Source organism: Hemicordylus capensis, chromosome 5, assembly GCF_027244095.1.
Source record: "Hemicordylus capensis ecotype Gifberg chromosome 5, rHemCap1.1.pri, whole genome shotgun sequence".
Taxonomy (NCBI): Eukaryota; Metazoa; Chordata; class Lepidosauria; order Squamata; family Cordylidae; genus Hemicordylus; species Hemicordylus capensis.
Window position 1 is genome coordinate 35772910 of NC_069661.1, and position 18517 is coordinate 35791426.

General features: G+C 43.6%; 1 protein-coding gene across 9 annotated transcripts in view; it reads right to left on the reverse strand.

The window, feature by feature from the left end:
* LOC128325886 (uncharacterized) overlaps window positions 1–18517 on the reverse strand; it is a 147006-nt gene that overhangs the window by 76920 nt on the left and 51569 nt on the right. For 5 of the 9 annotated variants that reach the window (XR_008307710.1, XR_008307707.1, XR_008307711.1 and 2 more), the window contains exons 1-2: window positions 8584–8772; window positions 7867–8000 (exon numbers count right to left, since the gene is read on the reverse strand). Coding sequence is in view for 4 of the 9 variants with exons in the window: in XM_053251734.1 (XP_053107709.1) it covers window positions 2238–2380; window positions 4269–4389; window positions 7867–7924 (322 nt within the window). In the remaining 5 variants the exon portion in view is untranslated. Of the gene's footprint in view, window positions 1–2237; window positions 2381–4268; window positions 4390–7866; window positions 8001–8583; window positions 8773–18517 lie in introns of those variants that run through there. The other 4 variants (XM_053251733.1, XM_053251737.1, XM_053251734.1 and 1 more) reach the window with 3 other exon arrangements.

Below are 18517 nucleotides of genomic sequence, written 5' to 3' on the forward strand. Positions count from 1 at the left end.
TCACTTAGCAGTGATCAAGGACAGGGCCTTTTCGGTGGTGGTGGTACAGTTATTAAATCTCTTCTTAGGGGTTTTCACCAGGCCTCCTTCTTAGGTGTTTTCAAAAAAATCCATAAACATGGTTCTTTTTGTATCTGAGAGCAGAGTAAAGGCACAAAAAGTAATTAATTAAGAGCCCGTAATTGCCTTAATTGCTGCTGTTTTTCCTGGGATATTACATCTTTCAAATATAGAAAGATTTTTTTTCCTGAGTTGCTCTTCTTTCTCCAAATCTGTGGCAACGAATTAGCCATTAATTCCTCCTTGAACAGCCTGTCTTAATTGCTCCTTTCCCCGCCACATAATTACTGACTTCTTCTCAGTGTACTTTTCATTATTTTAAAAAGTGAAATGGCACTATAAAGACAAAGGAAACAAATAATGACAGAAAACCAGTACTTCCTCTAATGCTGGCATTTTCAAATGTGGGTACCCAGATGTTGTTGGCTGAAGGCCATTGTGGCTTGGGATTATGGGAGTTATAGTCCAACAACATCTAGAGACCCAAGACTGGGAAACCCTGCTCTAGTGGAAGGCAACTTCAAGAGAGGCTGTTTTTATCAGAGGAGTATAGAGGCAGGATACTTAACCCTTGTCTCCTCCACTTTGTCCACTACAACTCCTCCAAGGCAATTTCATCTTCCCCCACAGGGTTGTGGACACATGCTTATAATAACGTATACAGCCTGGTTCACACAGTAATTCAAACCCAGGTTCAGTGTGAGTTACTGACATAGTGTGATTGTGTGAACTCACGCCAAGATAATTTGTGGTCTGAGAAGAATCTGAGATTCTTGCCTTGGTGTAGGTTCACACAATCATGCTAATATTGGTAACCCACATTAAACCTAGATTCAGACGACTGTGTGAATCAGGCCTACATGTCTGGAATTCTGAAAAGGAGCTCCTGAGGGGGCAACCCAGCAGAAGTGTTTATTGTTTTGTTATGGTTCTTAAATGGTATTTTATTTTTTATATAATCATAGAATTTTGGAGTTGGAAGGGACCTGGGAGGTCTTCTCGTACAAACCCTTGCTCAGAGCATTAATCCATGATGGATGGCCTCTGCTGGAATCTCTAGATTTCAGCCCTTGCCTGTAGGCTTCTCAGAGGCATCTGGTGGGCCACTGTGTGAAACAGGATGCTGGACTAGATAGGCCTTGGGCCTGATCCAGCAGGGCTTTTCTTATACTCTTAGAAGGAGAGCCCACCACTGCACATTACAGACTATTCCTTTGTCAAACAGCTCCTACTGTTAGGAAATCTCTCCTAATGTCTATCCTGGATCTGCTGCTTTCTCATTTCAGCCAATTGTTCTTCCTCTTCTTCAGTGTGATAGCCCTTCAGATATTTGAAGACAGCAATCATATTTCCCCTTAGTGTCAAGGCTGGCCCAGTGAGCTGTTAGGATGTGCCAAACCTCTGTGAAAAGATGGATATTCCTGCCACACATAAGCATGATTATAAAAATAATGTTGCCACACTTGCTCAGATCTGTCTTTCTAAAACACATGTGCATCTAATAATTGCCTTGTCCATGGATGAAACACCAACTCAAGCTTCCAGGGGAATGTTCTTACCTTGAAGGTGGGGAATTACTCAAATGCTAAGGCAACCTTTTATCTTCCTCAGCCAGCTCTATTAGCCAGAGAAGCAGGCAGCTATCCATCAGTCGAGGGAGCCCAGATTTACCAGCACCAAAACAACAAATGTGAGTAACTTGATTTAGGTTTGGAGAGTGTGTAATATCATATTAGAGTACCTAAGAGGCACAATGAGTCAAGAGAAGGGAGTTTCATAAGAAAGGACTATAAGAGGCAATGGACATATAAGAGGCATTGATTGCAGTAGTGAGACTGATGGTTTCAAAAGAAAGGAGGGGGAAGTAGGTCATGGCAAAGTCCAGTTGCTTGAGGGGAAAATGAAAGAGAGGAGGACGAGGAGGAGGGTGGGGAAAGAAAGGAAGAGTGGTTTATACCTCTCCTTAGTCTGCTGAATTGAGAGAGAAGAATGAAGTGGCTCTCAGGTAAGAAGCCCCAGTGATTCAAGGAGGGGGAAATGAACAGCATGCCCCAGTGGAACAAGGAAGGGTAGTGGGCAGTAGGAAAACCATGAGGTGGTGCTCATGGTGGTGAGAGACTGGTCCTTAGCACCCACTGCTCCTCTCCTCATGATCATACTTGATGCAACCACCTCACCTTGCTTCATAGAAGGGATGTCTCTAGTTCCATGTTGTTGTAAGCCTGTACCTGCAGGGCATGGAGACTTTAAGGAGACTGGACAGGCATCTTTAAGCAGAAGTCCAAAGCATCTGGGTACTGAGATGGTCTCAGGTTCCAAGCTGGCCTCATGCATAGTAAGTGCCAGAAGACAAATCCAAAGGAGCAAAGAGTTAACACAACAGTGGGTGTTCAATGCAGGATGGGAGCAGTTTAAAAGCAGCACTAGGCAGAGTGTCTACCAGCACCCCCACATCTGGAAACAAACACACTGGGTTCTAGGCGTTTGGGGTAGTTATACAGTTCTTAGTTCAAATAAGGAGGCAGAGAACAAAGGGTCTCATGAATTCTAGAACTTCAGAGTTCCAATCAGTAGGACAGAACCTATACACTGATGTTTTATTGGGCACCCCAATAAATCTGGTCAGCGGATCCCCAATAAAACATCAATAGTGTTTTCTCATGCTACATCAATTGTGCTTTATTTTGCCACCCAGGCAAGTCAGCACTATCTGGAAGAAACACAAAGGCAGCAGGGCTCTAATATGCCAAATTCAATTAGTGGTTTGGAGTCCCTCTGGTTGCATTAGGATGTGGACAGCTAGTCCATTGATACTTCATCACTCTTCCAGCTAACTTGCTTGTGGTGGCAGTTCAGTTTCACTGGAAATGAAAAGGGGCTGAGTGCAGTCTCCTTCTTCCCAGGCTCAAAAATTAGTAGCTGACAAAATGCACAGTCTAACATGTGGGTGGCAGCCTGCAGTTAGATTTTTTGGCAGCTCCCCTCATGACTGCTAGCCTCCCTTCCCCCCACCTCACAGTCCTCCATCCGCCTGCCTCTTTTTCCATTGCTGCCACTGGCAAAAAGTCAGTGCACAGGCGAATGACATCAGTGTTTGGCATGTGTCACCAGATGATGATGTCATTAGCTTACATCCCCACTCTTTGCTGGCAGGAAGAGAGGCAGAGGGGCAGAGAGGAGAGAGGCAGGCAGTGCATGGCTGCTCTGACCCTGGCTCCACTGGAAAGCCCATGTTCACTGCACACAGTTGCCCAATGGTACATCTGCTCCTTGTGTAGGGCTATAGCAGCTGCCAGTCTTTTAAAGCATCGGGGCTGCCTTCTGACACCACTGCAGCCCCAACGTGGAGCTTTCTGGCTCCATTCGACAGTGCATCATGTCAGTCTATATCCCTGCCTCTAAGGGGCCCTCTTGCTTACCTAAAGTGGACACCAACCCTCAAAGCACAAGCATCAGTTCGTGCAGCAGATTGTTTGGACTTAGATGGAAACTAAATTCCTCAAATGGAGGGGAAACAATAATGGCTATTTACATGATCAGAAAAGGCCTCTGCTGCTCATTGTTATCTTTCCTAATTTAAGCTGCGGTTCTACACACGATTACTGGATGATCTAGTCCAATGCAATCTATGGGACACAGGGCCAGTTTACACAATTGAAAGTCAACAGGGGCTGTGCAGGGAGTTTAATGAGCTTTTCAGCTAACCACATAATAATACCTGAAGTGCTCCATCATGGGGCCAGCTAGATTTTCAGCCCACAATGATGTAACATTTTCCATGCACCTCAGCATGGCTTGAAAACCAATCTGGCAACCTGACTGAGCAATCAGACAGCCTCTTCACTGCACACCCAGCTGTAATTAGCCTTGAATTCGCCATTCTGCCAGGGTCAATTTTTAGTCATTCAAATCAGCCCTTGGTTCCAAACACTGTTGTGCTTAGAGCTGCAGTTTTGCAGATAAAGATGCAATCTCCTTCATCTGCATTCACAGTAATGGGCCACATGTGGTGATTTGTCTTGGACAACCCATTCTGATTCCTAGTCACCAACCAGCTAGGATTCCAGACAGCAGGATCTCTGGGAAAAACAGCGGTCATGAATCTACATGTGCCTTCTGCACATGCATATGATATAGACAGAAGATTATTCCACTGCACACTGCCTGGAAAGTAGCTATTTATAATGTGAGAGACAAACCAGGCTCACCTTTTGCATTCAGGAAAAGGCAGAGATTCCCATGGATTGTCTGATGAAAGGGGCTGAATGTTGAAACTAAGGCCAGATGGAACACTGTCCTTATCCAGTTCAGATCTCGGTGGAAAGTGGTCTTTTGCCAAACAAATGAAAGCAAGCAAGAAAGACTAATTATACCGGCATCCATGGGACACATTGCCAAAATTACCCATGGGCCCTGACCTTATCTGGCATGGAAAGTTTCAGAAGAAGCACCAGAGCAGTATTATTTCAGCTTGGCACAAGTAGTAAAGATCATAGGAATGGCTGCTAAGTCTAGCAAATGCAGCTGCTGCTAAAAGAAACAATTTAAGGGTCCCATGCAAAGGCATGAAATCCCAGGGAGACCTGTTAAAAGCTGGCACCATTTCACCTGGATCTGAGAACAGAGCATTTCTGGGGGTGGTTAGATTCTGTTGTCATAAAGCTCAAATCCAAAGGTTAGGATCAATGGCAAGATACCACCAATAAATCACTCCTAATAGCCATCCTGTTCAGGAGTAGGCTAGCAAGCATTCTCGTTAACAGGCGCTGATCAACGTATTTCATGGCCTACATTGATAACATTTTGACATTTCAAAGTTGCTTTGTAGAGGTGAAAGAGCAGGGTGATTGAGGGGCAGGGGAACAAACTTTAAACATTCTCAGAAAATGCTAATAACGTATACTCATGAGTACATCCCATTGATTCTATGGGTTTTACAAGCAGACATTAGGCATAAAAAGTCCAAGCTCAAATTATGTTCATGCTGGTAGTTTTGCATGGGTCATTGTTATTTGAGGTTTTCAGACAGAGGTTGGATGATCATCTGTCAGGGATGCTGTAGCAGATTCCTGCACTTGGCAGGGGGTTGGACAAGAAGACCTCCAAGGTCCCTCCCAACTCTTTGATTCTATAAAACTTGCTGATGATACTCAACTGCAGCTTGAGCTGGAGGAGCTAATAACAATTCAGTGCAATCACTGATGGGGGGGGTATAATGTCTGAATCCACCCAAGTCCAGTTCCGGAGCTCTCCACCCAATGTGCTCCCAAGATTCTCTGCTTGACATCTAGAGCTTGGGTATGGAAGTCAGGAGAGTGTTGGATGGAGAGCATGGAACTGGACTTGGACAGGTTGAGACGTCACGCTTGCTTGGACCGTGTGCTCTCACACTCCAACATATTGTCACATTTCCCCCACTTGCAGACCAGCATGTGGTCGGCGTGAAACAACCTAGACAGTGGCTTATGCCAGCCCTGCAAAATCATCCACTGTTCACATTGCATGTTAGAGGTGGGGCTGAGCTGGATTGTTTTTGCAGTCAAAAATCCCCTAATGGAACTCCTCTCAGGTGGCAACAACAATCAAATTACATCCTCCCAGTGCTGATGTACACATTCATGTGAATATCTGCACTGAGTCAAGAGTCAAGGAAAGAGGACCAGATCCTGGTGTCAGCTCTCATGGGGGCAGTAACACTGATGTGAAAGTGTGGTTCACGCATCCCAACCTTAGGTGTCACACAAACACCTAGGGAATGCCCAGCCTAGAGCCACTACCCTATAGGTGAAATTTAAATTTAAATTTCTGCAACTGCCTGAGGGTAACCTTCCTAGTATGCCCACACTCGGCCAACAAGCCTCTTAAAATCATGAGCTTTTCAGTAGGGAGGAATGAACATTCCTCCTCAGTGTCTAGCTCTATCCCCAAGAATGTCAGCTTATCTGTAGGACCCTCGATCTTCTCCTGGGCAAGGGGAACCCCCAACTCTCGACACAGACTCATGAAAGGACGCAGTGAGTGGGCACATTGATCTGTACCTGCTCTGCCTGAGAAAACGGAATCATCCAAGAAATGCGCAGATCGCAGCCCCCATCCTGCACCTAACAGCAAATTCTAACATGGAGCTGAAAGATTCAAATGAGACCAAGCAGCCCATGGGCAAAGCTCTGACAATGTAATACTTACCCTGGAATGCAAACCCCATAAGATAAAAATCCTCAAGGCGGACTGGTAAAAAGCAGAAAGTAGACTTGACATCGCACTTGGCCATAAGGGTCCCGTGCCCACAAGATCATACCATATTCACCGCCTCATCAAATGAAGTACACTGATCCAAACTAAGTTCGCATGGTATGCCATTATTAACAGAACCCCCTTGGGGAAAAGACAAATGGTGAAAGAGCCAGTATTCTCCGGGAGCTTTCTTAGGCAGCACTCCCAATGGGGAGACTCTCAGTGTGGGCAGCGGAAGGACCATAAAAGGGCTAAGCATTCTACTGAGTGCCACCTCCTTTTTAATCTTCCTAGCAACCACCATTTTCATCCTTTGTACTAATTTGAAATTCTGAGCAAAGCTGTGTGCCCTAGGGAATTGGCAGGGAATCCTAAAACCTAACATAAAACCAGACAACAGATGCTCTGCGTGCTCTCTGTTTGGAAAGTCACGCAGTAAACTGCTCAAACCCGGTAGCCTAATTGGGCTGGGACACTTTTCCATTACTTCCCCCTTGTGAAGCACCACTGCCTCTTATGTTCCCAGCAAACTGGACCCTAAAGCCTCCCCTGAAACCTTTGGTGCAAAGGCAGGTAACGCCTGAGTGTTTTCCTCCACAAAATCTACAATCATGCCTAAACCTGCAGGGGGAGTGGGAGCATTTACTGCTGACATTAAATTCCCAGCACACCAGGGAACCTGGAACCCCCTGAGCACACGACTGCGAGGCAGCAGGTGCTAAGGAAGCCCTCGAAATTATGGGCCCACTGTCTGACCACTCTCTCTGCATGGGCCTTGATGGAGTCATAATAAGCAGCCAAAGTTCTTGGTGCTGCTTGTCCCAGGGTATTGTGGGATCTAGTGCTGCCCTTATGCAAAAAGAGTGGTCATAACTCTCTCATGCATTTATTATACATATATGTGTGAATGTGTGTATAAAACATTTGTATCCAGATCTTCCATTGAGGAGCCCAGAGTGGTGTACATGGTTAAGTTTATCCTCACAACAACCCTGTGAGGTAGGTTAGGCCGATCCTCCTAGTCCAACACTCTAATCACTACACCACAAAGTCCATATAGCCCCTGTGAATACTTTACAGGGGCTATATACTTTATAGCATATAAATACTTTACCAAAGCTGGGCCTTTAGAGGGCTGCACTTGCAAAATCACCCCCATGTATACCATAAATGCGGAAACCCAATTGCTCTATGGGCTTCCACTTTGTCTTCTCCTTATCCCTATCCCATTCACCCTGCTTAAGTACAGGTTCGGGTTCTCGGAACAAAAACTGAAAAATGTCTACACATTTGCCTCTCCAAATATGCTCTTTAACTGATGGCAGTAAGTGGTCACCCAAAGGCAGAGACCTGTCCCCTGAAGAATAGTGCTCCTGTGGAGTACCTGGTGGTACAAGTGTAATGTGCGACACAGGTTATCACACCAGACCCTGTGTGGGCACGCCCTGCCAAACCTGATTGCAGGAGTTATAAGGTGCGGGTTGCGCGAATGCACCAGGGTACCAGCCTAAGGGCTGGGCGGGACCTCATAAGTGTGCAGGTACCAAGGTAACAAACCATGGGGGTACTCACCAGAGCTGGAATTGCCCATCATGCAGCCATCACCATCTGTCTCCTGGGGCTTTGGCATGGAACCATCTTTGTCAGGGATCAGGTCGACCAGCACCGGAGCAGGACTGGTTTTTTCAGCCTCCAGCTCAGCAAGTCTGTCAGACAGGGCCTGCATTAATTTCACTTTTTTTTGCCCCCTTCGCAAGCTTTTTAGGCTGCAATGACACTACCAATGGTCCCCCTTTATCAGGGGACCCCGATATTGGTGCCTTGCATTCCTTTTCCAAGGCTTCAAGGCAGGCAATGAGTCCCATGTCCCCATCATCATCTGAAGAAGAGGAATCAGGAGGGACAGGTCTCCTAGGGGGTCAAACGGGCTTCCCCTGTTTCTTCCCAGATGCTTTTTTGGGACCTATGATAATTAATAACACAGGAGAAAAGCAGGTAAAAAAACAAAGCAAGGAGGTGGGAACTGCATGTAAGCCCCTCCCCCCCCAAACCCCAAAGCAGGCCACTAGGCCAGAGAACAGCCCACAACGCCTCCAATTGCCCCGATAGCCCACAACCCCCAAATAACCCCCAATGATGCCCCTTTGCAGCCTGGGGACCCCCGCATCACCCCCCCACCCCCCAAAAGGCTGGCACTTGCACTGAAAAGCCAGATTTAACTGCGGCCAGCTCCCCACAACACACACCAAACCTAAGGCCTGGAAGGCCCAGCCACAGGCGGTTGCTCACCACTCTTGGGACCCTCGCACCTGGCCCAGTAGCCCACAGCACTTCACTGCAGTCCACCGACACTCCCAGCACTGCTGCAGGCCCTCAGCCTTCCCCACCGCACCCGGGCTCCATTCGAGGAGAGTTCACCCCACACGCCCGCTCTCATTGCCTTAGAGAAGCGGACTGAGGGGAATAACGCTGGCTCGACCATTGTGGGCCGAAACTCTAACCCCTCCCACCAAAAGAGCCAATGGGCTCAAGCCCCAGCCTTGTGATCCTTGTTCAGAGGGCTGGGGCAAACAAGCCACGCCATCCATTCAGGCAGCAAGAGGCTGGAATCTGTGCACTGCCTCCATGAAAACATTCGAGTGAACTTGTGTACATCAGGCGGGATCTGTTGCCATGATCCTGCTCCCCTCTGCAGATGTTCACTTACCTGGAGAGGTTTATTTTGAAAATGAATGACATATAAGCACTGTGTTTGTGGTGCAGGCAGCTATTACACATAGGTAACCATACAGACTGTACAGCATTGCAGGAATGCCTAAAAAGGGTAGTATTTGGTTTTTGTCTGTTGTATTGATCTATAATTTTTATAGCTTTTTCTGGTTGTTTTGCTGCTAGTGGCTTTCAAAATTTTCGGTTTCATTGCTTTACTGATTTTAGGGAGTCCTTGAGGACCTACCTGTGGACAGAATGGTGCAACTGAAATATTTTAGTAAATGAAGAAACAAACTTCTCTGGGGAGGTTATTCCAAAGTCTAGGCATCACTTAAAAAATGGGGCGGGGCGCAATTCCTGGTTGCCACCAGCCTCATTTCTGATGATGAGACAATCTGGAACAGAACCTCTCCTTGGCCCTATTCTGACATTCTGACATTATAAATAACTTTGGCTTAGAAGCACTGAAAGCGGGTTGGAAGTCTCTCCCCATTGCATCACTGACCCTCTCCACTTTGCCACTCACAGTTATGGCAGGGTTGTTTCGAGAGCTAAACACTATCCCCATGATGGCTGACACTTCCATGATTGGCAGCCTGGGGTGATCCTAGGCTTCTTTTAATGTGCAACCAACACAAAACCTAGGGTTTTCCCAGACAGCAGGCATTACCATGGGTTTACTGCAAGACTTTACTGCAAGTTCGAAGTTGCCCCCAAAACCGATATGACAAGTGGGTTTTTTTTAATCCTGGATATAAATCGGGCTACGCTCTAATGTGCAATGAAAAACCTGAATTGTGTGTGAAGTGCTCCCTGATAGCTCGCAGAGACTTCAAGGTAAATTTGGCCGATATGTGAATGCACCTGCTCCATTCTGGAAGAGATGCAAACTAAAAGCTGGGTGTGAAAAACTTCCTGCAGTTCTAAAAAGAAGTACAGTTCTAAAAGCATTTGTGCAGTTCAAAAATTAAAGTCCTGCAAAAGTTGCATTATGATAGATGATGCAGAAAGTGGTAAATAACAACGAGAAAACGGAAGCAAGTACTCCAGGCTCCTCTAAAATAAAACCCACCCAAATCCTGATCATATGCATCAATTTCTCCTCCCCCTGCCAAAGATGCTTCCCACAAACTCCACTGCTATTCCCCAAAGAGTCTTCACCAATAAATATAACACTCTTCTGCAACTATGCTGTCAAATTTCCAATTCTGAGGATTTTCTCCTACTCTGTGTAGGCTTTTAAATGTCATGGAATGTTACTCTAGGCAACAAAATATGTGTGCACAGACAAGAAAAATGCACAGAGTGTGTTGTATGGTATGTGCACAGATGTGCGTGTATGGTAAAAATGCACAGCAGAATACACAGATGTGTGTGTATGGTATGTGCACAAATTGTGCATACTATTATGCAGTTCTGAATTTTATTTTTAAAAGGACTGCCATCTTCCCACACAAGCAGGTGCACATGGGTGAATAGAGCATGCCCTGAATCTAAATAAACAGATCAAAATATGTTAGTCTTTTTGTGCTTAATCCATATCTTAAAGTAACAAAGAAAGAACTCTCTAAACGAAGCAGTTGGTAGCAGGTGCTGGTTTATGCACAAAGATGGATTTTCACCAGCTGTTTGACTTTATTCTCTGACTGCCTTTTGGTGGAAAAAATTGTAGCCAATAAAAACAAAATCAGTAGAATCTTCATGGCTGAGTGTTTTATAGAAACCATGAAATATAGTTTATCTGGAATATCTTGACAAACCAAATCCTTGTTGGGTTATCTCAGTAAGGAACTGGTAATTTTTCAGCCTGCTACAAAGGACCTATGTACTGATGTTCACTAGGGATAGTTGAATACATTGTTTTGGCATCTAACCAACTCATACATTAACCCAAACACAAACCAATCCTTTCCATAGTTTATAATATTTTCAGCTGGTTTCCTTCTGCAATCCTATCCCACTCAATTTCTCACATTCTCACAGTGGCCTTTGGTGGTGGTGGGGGGGGGGGGCAAGTAAAAAAAACATGGGCAAACTACTCTGAAATCTCCCCCATCCCCAAGTCCTGAAGATCCAGTATCATAGGTTCACAGCGCAAGAATCCATCTTGGATCAATTCACAACATGAAAAGATGAAGCAAGATCTGGCAGCCAAAGGCATGGATTGACGTAGGAAAGTACTGGCTGCTACACCCAAAGCTAGATCTGAAGATTATGTTCTCTAGGCTTCAGAGGTCAATGACTGTCTGATAATGCAGAAAAAGCTGTTGCCTGACGTGTAAGAGACAGAAGTTAGGCTTTTAGTTTATTTAAGGTCAGGCTATTCCAGAGGGTCTAGACTTCTTGCTATTTGATGGGCGGGTGTTCCATATGAAGCCGACTTCTACCAACCCAAACCATTGGTCCACCTTGGTCAGTATCATTTATGCTGACCGGCAGAGGATCTCCAGAGTTTAGGACAAGAGTCTTTTCTCATCCCTACTTGGATAAGCCAGGGGTTGAACCTAGGAGCTTCTATGAGTCTAACCTTTGCTGTCCCATTGAGCTACAGCCCTTTCTCCAATGTTACATGATCCTTTTTTCACCTACAAAAAAAAAAATCCCAGGCCAGAGGGAGCTCACACTGCTAGTTCCCAGCTTCTGGCCATAGCATCCCAGTTCAAACCCCAGGGGCTAGGAATGCTTTGCTTTACAAAGAGCAAATATGAGACCATGCAGCCATACCCTGATGGTAACAGACTTCAATACCAAGCCATAGGAATGTGCAAAATGTTTTGAAATCAAGAGTATTTTGTTTCAAGCTCAAAACACTTGAAAGGGCCCATTTTGAGTCAAAATGTTTTAACTCAATATGGGCCCTTTCAAGTGTTTTGAGCTTGAAACAAAATACTCTTTACATAAAGGGCCTGTTTGAAACTTGGAACAAAACAACCCCATTTTGATTGAAACGTTTTGATGTTTTGAGCACTATATTGGAGGCCAGTTTTTCCTTTTCTGATTGGTTTTCTTGCAATGGCTTCTGATTGGCTTGTGATCTCATTGCTTCTTGGTTGGCTTGTTTTCATACAGATCAACTGCTGTCATGGGCAACTGTGCCTCCATTGACTTGGGGGAGGGAGGAGGGAAGGAAGAACACAAAACGAGGCAGCTTCAAAATGTATTCAAATGGAGTGGGAGGCAGAGAGAGCCCTTATAGTGTGCCTCTCTTGAAGAGGATACATAAGGGGGAGAGGAAGAAGGAATCAAGGAAGGTTTGATTTTGTTGTTTTCTCAGCACCGAATATATATATAACTATATAACCATATAACTATAACTACGTGTGTGTGTGTGTGTGTGTGTGTGTGTGTGTGTGTGTGTGTGTATATGTATATGTATATATATATATATATATATAGAGAGAGAGAGAGAGAGAGAGAGAGAGAGAGAGAGAGCGCCATCAAGTCGATTTTGACTCCTGGCGCTCACAGAGCCCTGTGGTTTTCTATGGTAGAATACAGGAGAGGTTTACCATTGCCTCCTTCTGCGCAGTATGAGATGATGCCTTTCACCATCTTCCTATATTGCTGCTGCTCGATATAGTACCTGTGGGGATTTAAACCGGAAACCTTCTGCTTATTAGTCAAGCATTTACCCGCTGCATCACTTAAGTTGACTAGTTATAGCTATATATAACTATAAATAGCTATATAGAGTTATATTTATATAGTTATAGTTATATAGTTATGTGTATATATATACTGCAATATGCTGTGCTATTACTGCTATAACTATCTGGTTTTGCTGGATCTCAAATTGACAAAGGCAGAAATTGAGTGTCTGCCTTCTTTGAGTTGTGGTTTGTTTTGTTTATTATGTGTTGTGGTGAGAAATGGACAGTGGCAGCTCTGTGTGTGTGTGTCTCTCTCTCTCTCTGTGTAATATTTCTTGGTGATTGCTGTAATGAGCTCCATGTCTGGTCTTGAGACTAACCTGTGCTTCACTCACTGCTCTGGTCTGCTCTGCAATCTGCATTGCAAGATGTGATTGATTGATTGATTGATTGATTGAGTGTCGACTCTTAGTGACCACATAGATAGATTCTCTCTAGGTGTGCTCAGTCAAAATGTGTACACCTGAAGTTGCTCTAGTTGAGTGTATGGCTGTGCTTGCTGTTAAGGGTGCTGCTGTGGCAGCTGTTGCAATGCTAGGAAGTAAGAGTCATAACTGTGTTTGAGAGGGCACCTTGTTCCAGTGTTGTCACTGCAGTTCTGGCCCTGTGGCTGGCAGTGGATTCTGGGTCAGTGATTCTTTTTTGCCATTTTGGGGCCGTGTTTGAAATGTGTGTTCTGTGTCAGGAGCAGTGTTCCCTCTAACAGGGATTCCCAGATGTTGTTCACTACAACTCCCACAATGCCAACTAAAGGCCATTGCAGCTGAGGATGCTGGGAGTTGTAGTGAACAACATCTGGGGAACCCTGTTAGAGGGAACAGTAGTCAGGAGGGACAGATTCCATTTTATTGTGTGCTTCTGTAATGTTTTTCAAGGCAGGGTTGCAAAATGCATTGCAATTTTCAGTGTAAAAGGTATGTGTGCACTCTTGTGAGTGCAGCTCATTTCGGCCATAAGTAACAATGTGGAAACTTAAAACACCCCATTGTTCCCCATGGATAGCTCCTAGGGATACTAAAGTGGGTTTTGTGGTAGGGCATGATGGGTTATACCTACCACACAACTCACAAAAGAAATGGGCAAATGGGAGGTTTTTAACAAAAGCCTTTCTCCCAAACCCCTATAGGATCCCTACTTGAGCAGAACACCCCTGGCCAGTTTGGGGGGGTCTACCTTTAATTTTTTTTTATTTTTTTTAAACAACCTGAAAATTTCTGCCGAATTTCTGAAAATTTCTGCCGAAGGCTGAAAAAATACCAGCTCCACTGATCTTGTGGAAGAGGGTTTCTTGCTTTCATTTTCTATAATCAAGCATGAAAATCAGGTTTTTTCTCCTGAGTTCAGTTCTCATATTATACTGGAGTCTCCAGTGATGCTAGAGTATTATACTGGAGTAGAATATTAATTATCTTTAGAAAACAATTCAGTAGTCTTAAAAACTTACCATAGGTCATGTCTGCTGTAACCTGCAGCTTAAGAGCTGATAAACATCTGAATGGCTGACAATACATATTGTATGTTCAGATTTGTTGCCCACCTTTCATCCTGAGAGTTTGTGCCATCATTCAAATGGATCATCAGTGACCCCCGAACAGATGTTTTTAAGAAGGACCTAAAGACATACCTGTTTAGTCAGACTTTTAGTTTATAGTTTTAAAGCTTTGGTTTTAGAGTTTTTATTGTATTTTGGTTTTAATTGTATTAATATTTTAATTGCTTTTATACTGTGAACCATCCAGGGACTTTTTTGTATGGGGCGGTATATAAATGTACTAAAATAAATAAATATATAAAATTAAAATTACACAAGAAGTCTTCAAAATATTTGAGTGTAGGAGCCAGTATCGTGCAACTTGTACCCACCAAAGCCAGGAAGTATTATCTTCCTTTGACACATTCTAAAATTTGGAGGAATTCAAAACAAGATTGTGCTGTGCATATTAATACAGTAGGTACTAAAATGTACAAAGCACAAAGAATGAATAAGAATTACATCTTTGAAAAAAAAGAATCTTGTGGCACCTTAAAGATCAAGCCTAGCATTAGCAGTCAACCATTTGGTACTTCCAAAGACCAGTTCCCAACATGGGGCCTAGAGCTGACTAGCGTCCCCAAATGGTCACTTAGTGCAGCCATTTTGTTTAGCCTCATGTGCACCTAGGATGTTGGCACCACACACAGTGCCTCAATAGACTACTCAGATATGGAGACAAAACCAGTATCTCTGATCATTCTTTATTTACAATGGCTCACATACTGACTAATGTTCAGTGGTTGGAACATGGTCAGAGACATGTTTTTGGAGAGCAGAGGGAAGATGGGATTGGCAAAAATTGTGCCTCCCCTCTTACACGTGCATTCTTCCGTGTGCAGAACAGTTAGTATGTGAGCCAAAATGTATAGACCACCTTTCAACCAAAAACCTACAAAGTAAGTTACATCATTTAAGATACCAATAAAAACAATATCTACAAAGCAGGAAAACAGCACAACTGAAAACAAAAAAGTGAAACTACATAAAACAGTGAGAATCTCCACTAATTCACAAATGATCTGTCTAGGAAAGTAGACCAGGGAAGAACATACTTCCCTGCCAGGTGAATTCACAACTAGTTGGGTGGGGGGCGGGGGGAGAAACAAACTTGAAGAGTGCTTGTCAGTCGCTCCTCACCAGGTTTTAAGTGGAGTGACTGAAGGCTCTGTCCTGGGTTTGGCACTCTTCAACATTTTTATCAGTTACTCAGATGAAGAGACGGAGGGAATCTTCCTTCATCAGGTTTTCAGGATGGCACAGAACTGGGAGGGAGAGCTAATATCTCAAAGGCAGGGATAACATTCAAATGACTTTGAATGATACAAAGGGAAGTGAGGAGTTGGAAACAGCTACCTTGCCTTCTGTAATCTGTTTGTCATAACTAAGAGGTAGCCCCTTAATATAAGGGTTCTCAAACAATGAGGCTGAGGTTGATGGGAACTGTAGTCCAACAACATCTGAGGACCAAAGTTTGAGGACCTCTGTCTTAATAATTTTCTTTCCTCAGAGCATGCACAAATAGTCCAAGCCAGAGTTTATAACATCAAATGCCTGTTACTCCCCAATTCAGAGTTCCACCTGAAGAATTAACCCTCTTTCCCTTTCCTTCATATAATAATAGTTAACAAATAAGCACTCTGAAGAGAAGACCATGATAACCAAAGTTTCAGGTTCTGCTGAATTGAAATATGTCTACAATTTCCTACAATTTGGTCCTTTTTCTCCAGCTTTTTCCAGCTGCTTTCTTTCTCTCCCCGTCTTTCCAAAGTATCAGCATCAGCTTTTGTTGCTGCTTTGTTTTGGCTCTTGGTCCTTTGCCAAGATTCATCATTTCCTGCTTATACAGCGATCTAAACCAGACCTTCTAATCAGCTCCTCTGCCATGGATCCTTCTCCTCTGCACTTTTACCTATAGCTCACAAGCCCCAAGGGCTAGAAAACCACGGGTCTCTTTCCATTTTCCTCCTCTCATTTCTCCATCTCCTTTAACACAGTCACAGATGAATAAACATGGGAGAGATGTATGTGTGATGCATGAGATGTGGCAACATTTGCAAAAGCACCTAAGTGACTAATAAAGATGCTTGCTTGTGGGAGTATCCCACTGATGTCAATGGAAATTATTGCAGATACTTTGGTTTAGGATCACAGCCTTAGGATCCTTGTTCTGTTTTTGAAAAATGGCCTAGATCACAATCCCAGGGAAACTTGCCATCTCTCTCTACATGTCCTGGATCACTGAAACTGACGGCGTGATATAGATATAGATATAGATATAGATATAGATATAGATATAGATATAGATATAGATATAGATCTATAATTGGCTCCTTAGATTCTGCCTTGCAAGGAACCATTCACATATACAGTTCTTGCATTATGACTTGAGTCAAGGGAGAAATCTGAGAAAATGAGAAGTGATTCTTTGGCGAATATATGTGTTTTCAAATCTGGTTGCTTCTCCCCTTCACAAATCTAATATGAACTTGATTGTGATAACCTCCTTTAGTGAGGGTGGGTCTATCATGAAGCCAGATTGCCTGTGATGGAGGAATATGGCTTTTTTCATACTGTACAACCCATGACTGATTCACAAATAATCTGAGCAGTATGCACACATTCAGATGACCTATCATCATGCACCATGATGGAAAATCCAACTGGATTTGAAAAAAAGGGGGGAACCCAAAACAATGATCAGTGGTAAGAAAACTGCCTTGAACACTGTGGAAAGGGGCATGTGGGTATGTGGAATGGTGGGATATAGATATAGATATATGTAAATTAACCAACCAACTTTTGAGCCGTGTGTCCTTTTGTAAATGTACAAAGTGTCATACACTTTTGCCTTTCGATGCTTATCTTTCAATGGGATTTAAGCTTATTTAACATATCCTACATCTTTAGGTGAAACTTATTTAATAGAAAGCACCTAATTTAAGTATAAAGTTACCTAATCGTGCAGTGGGGAAATGGCTTGACTACCAAGCAAGAGGTTGTTGGTTCAAATCCCTGCTGGTATGTTTCCCAGAAACATCTATATCAGGCGTAGTGATATAGGAAGATACTGAAAGGCATCATCTCATACTGTATGGGAGGAGGCAATGGTAAACCCCTCCTGTATTCTACCAAAGACAACCACAGGGCTCTGTGGTCGCCAGGAGTCTACACCGACACAATGGCACACTTTACCTTTACTTTACTTTAAGTATAAATAATTTAAAAAGTAGAAGTAACATAGGCCCTGCTCTCAGATTTAGAATCTCCTTCTCCTTCTCCTACAACTATTTATATACTGCTCTTCAACCCAAGTTCTCAAAGTGGTTTACATAGAAAAATAAATAATATACAGGTGAAACTCGGAAAATTAGAATATCGTGCAAAAGTCCATTAATTTCAGTAATGCAAATTAAAAGGTGAAACTGATATATGAGACAGACGCATTACATGCAAAGCGAGATAAATCAAGCCTTAATTTGTTATAATTGTGATGATCATGGCGTACAGCTCATGAAAACCCCAAATCCACAATCCTAGAAAATTAGAATATTACATGGAACCAAGAAGACAAGGATTGTAGAATAGAACAATATCGGACCTCTGAAAAGTATAAGCATGCATATGTATTCAGTACTTGGTTTGGGCCCCTTTTGCAGCAATGACTGCCTCAATGCGGCGTGACATGGATGCTATCAGCCTGTGGCACTGATGAGGTGTTATGGAAGACCAGGATGCTTCATTAGCGGCCTTCAGCAATTCTGCATTGTTTGGTCTCATGTCTCTCATCCTTCTCTTGGCAATGCCCCATAGATTCTCTATGGGGTCAGGTCAGGCGAGTTTGCTGGCCAATCAAGCACAGTACACTGTATACTTTATAAATATTCTAAATAAAACTAAAAATGATGCATTGGAGAGATATAAAAGTAAAAGAAAAGGAGAATCAATCAAGGAAAGCTGGATGAATAGCTGTTACCACAGGCAAAGAGAATGGTCTCTTTCTTCCTCCATCACATGCAGACTCACTAGCAGCCAATGGAGCCCACAGAGAAAGGGACTGGGTGGCAATTTGGCCATCTAGGCTGAAAGAAATCTCTCTCCCTCTGCAGAGTTGTTGGCTGTGGAGTCTAAGAGAGGAGGCACAAGGGATTGAAGGGGGATGACAGTGAAGATTCTGTTCCTGCAACCTTTATTTCTGTTAAGTTCTGTGTGGGATTCCCACACATTTTGTTGAACTGCAGAGAGTATTCTGCCACTCATCTTGGTATAGATGAGACTTTTGTTGTATTTGTGAAAGTGTTTTAGAGACTTGCTATCACTCAGGGCTGAA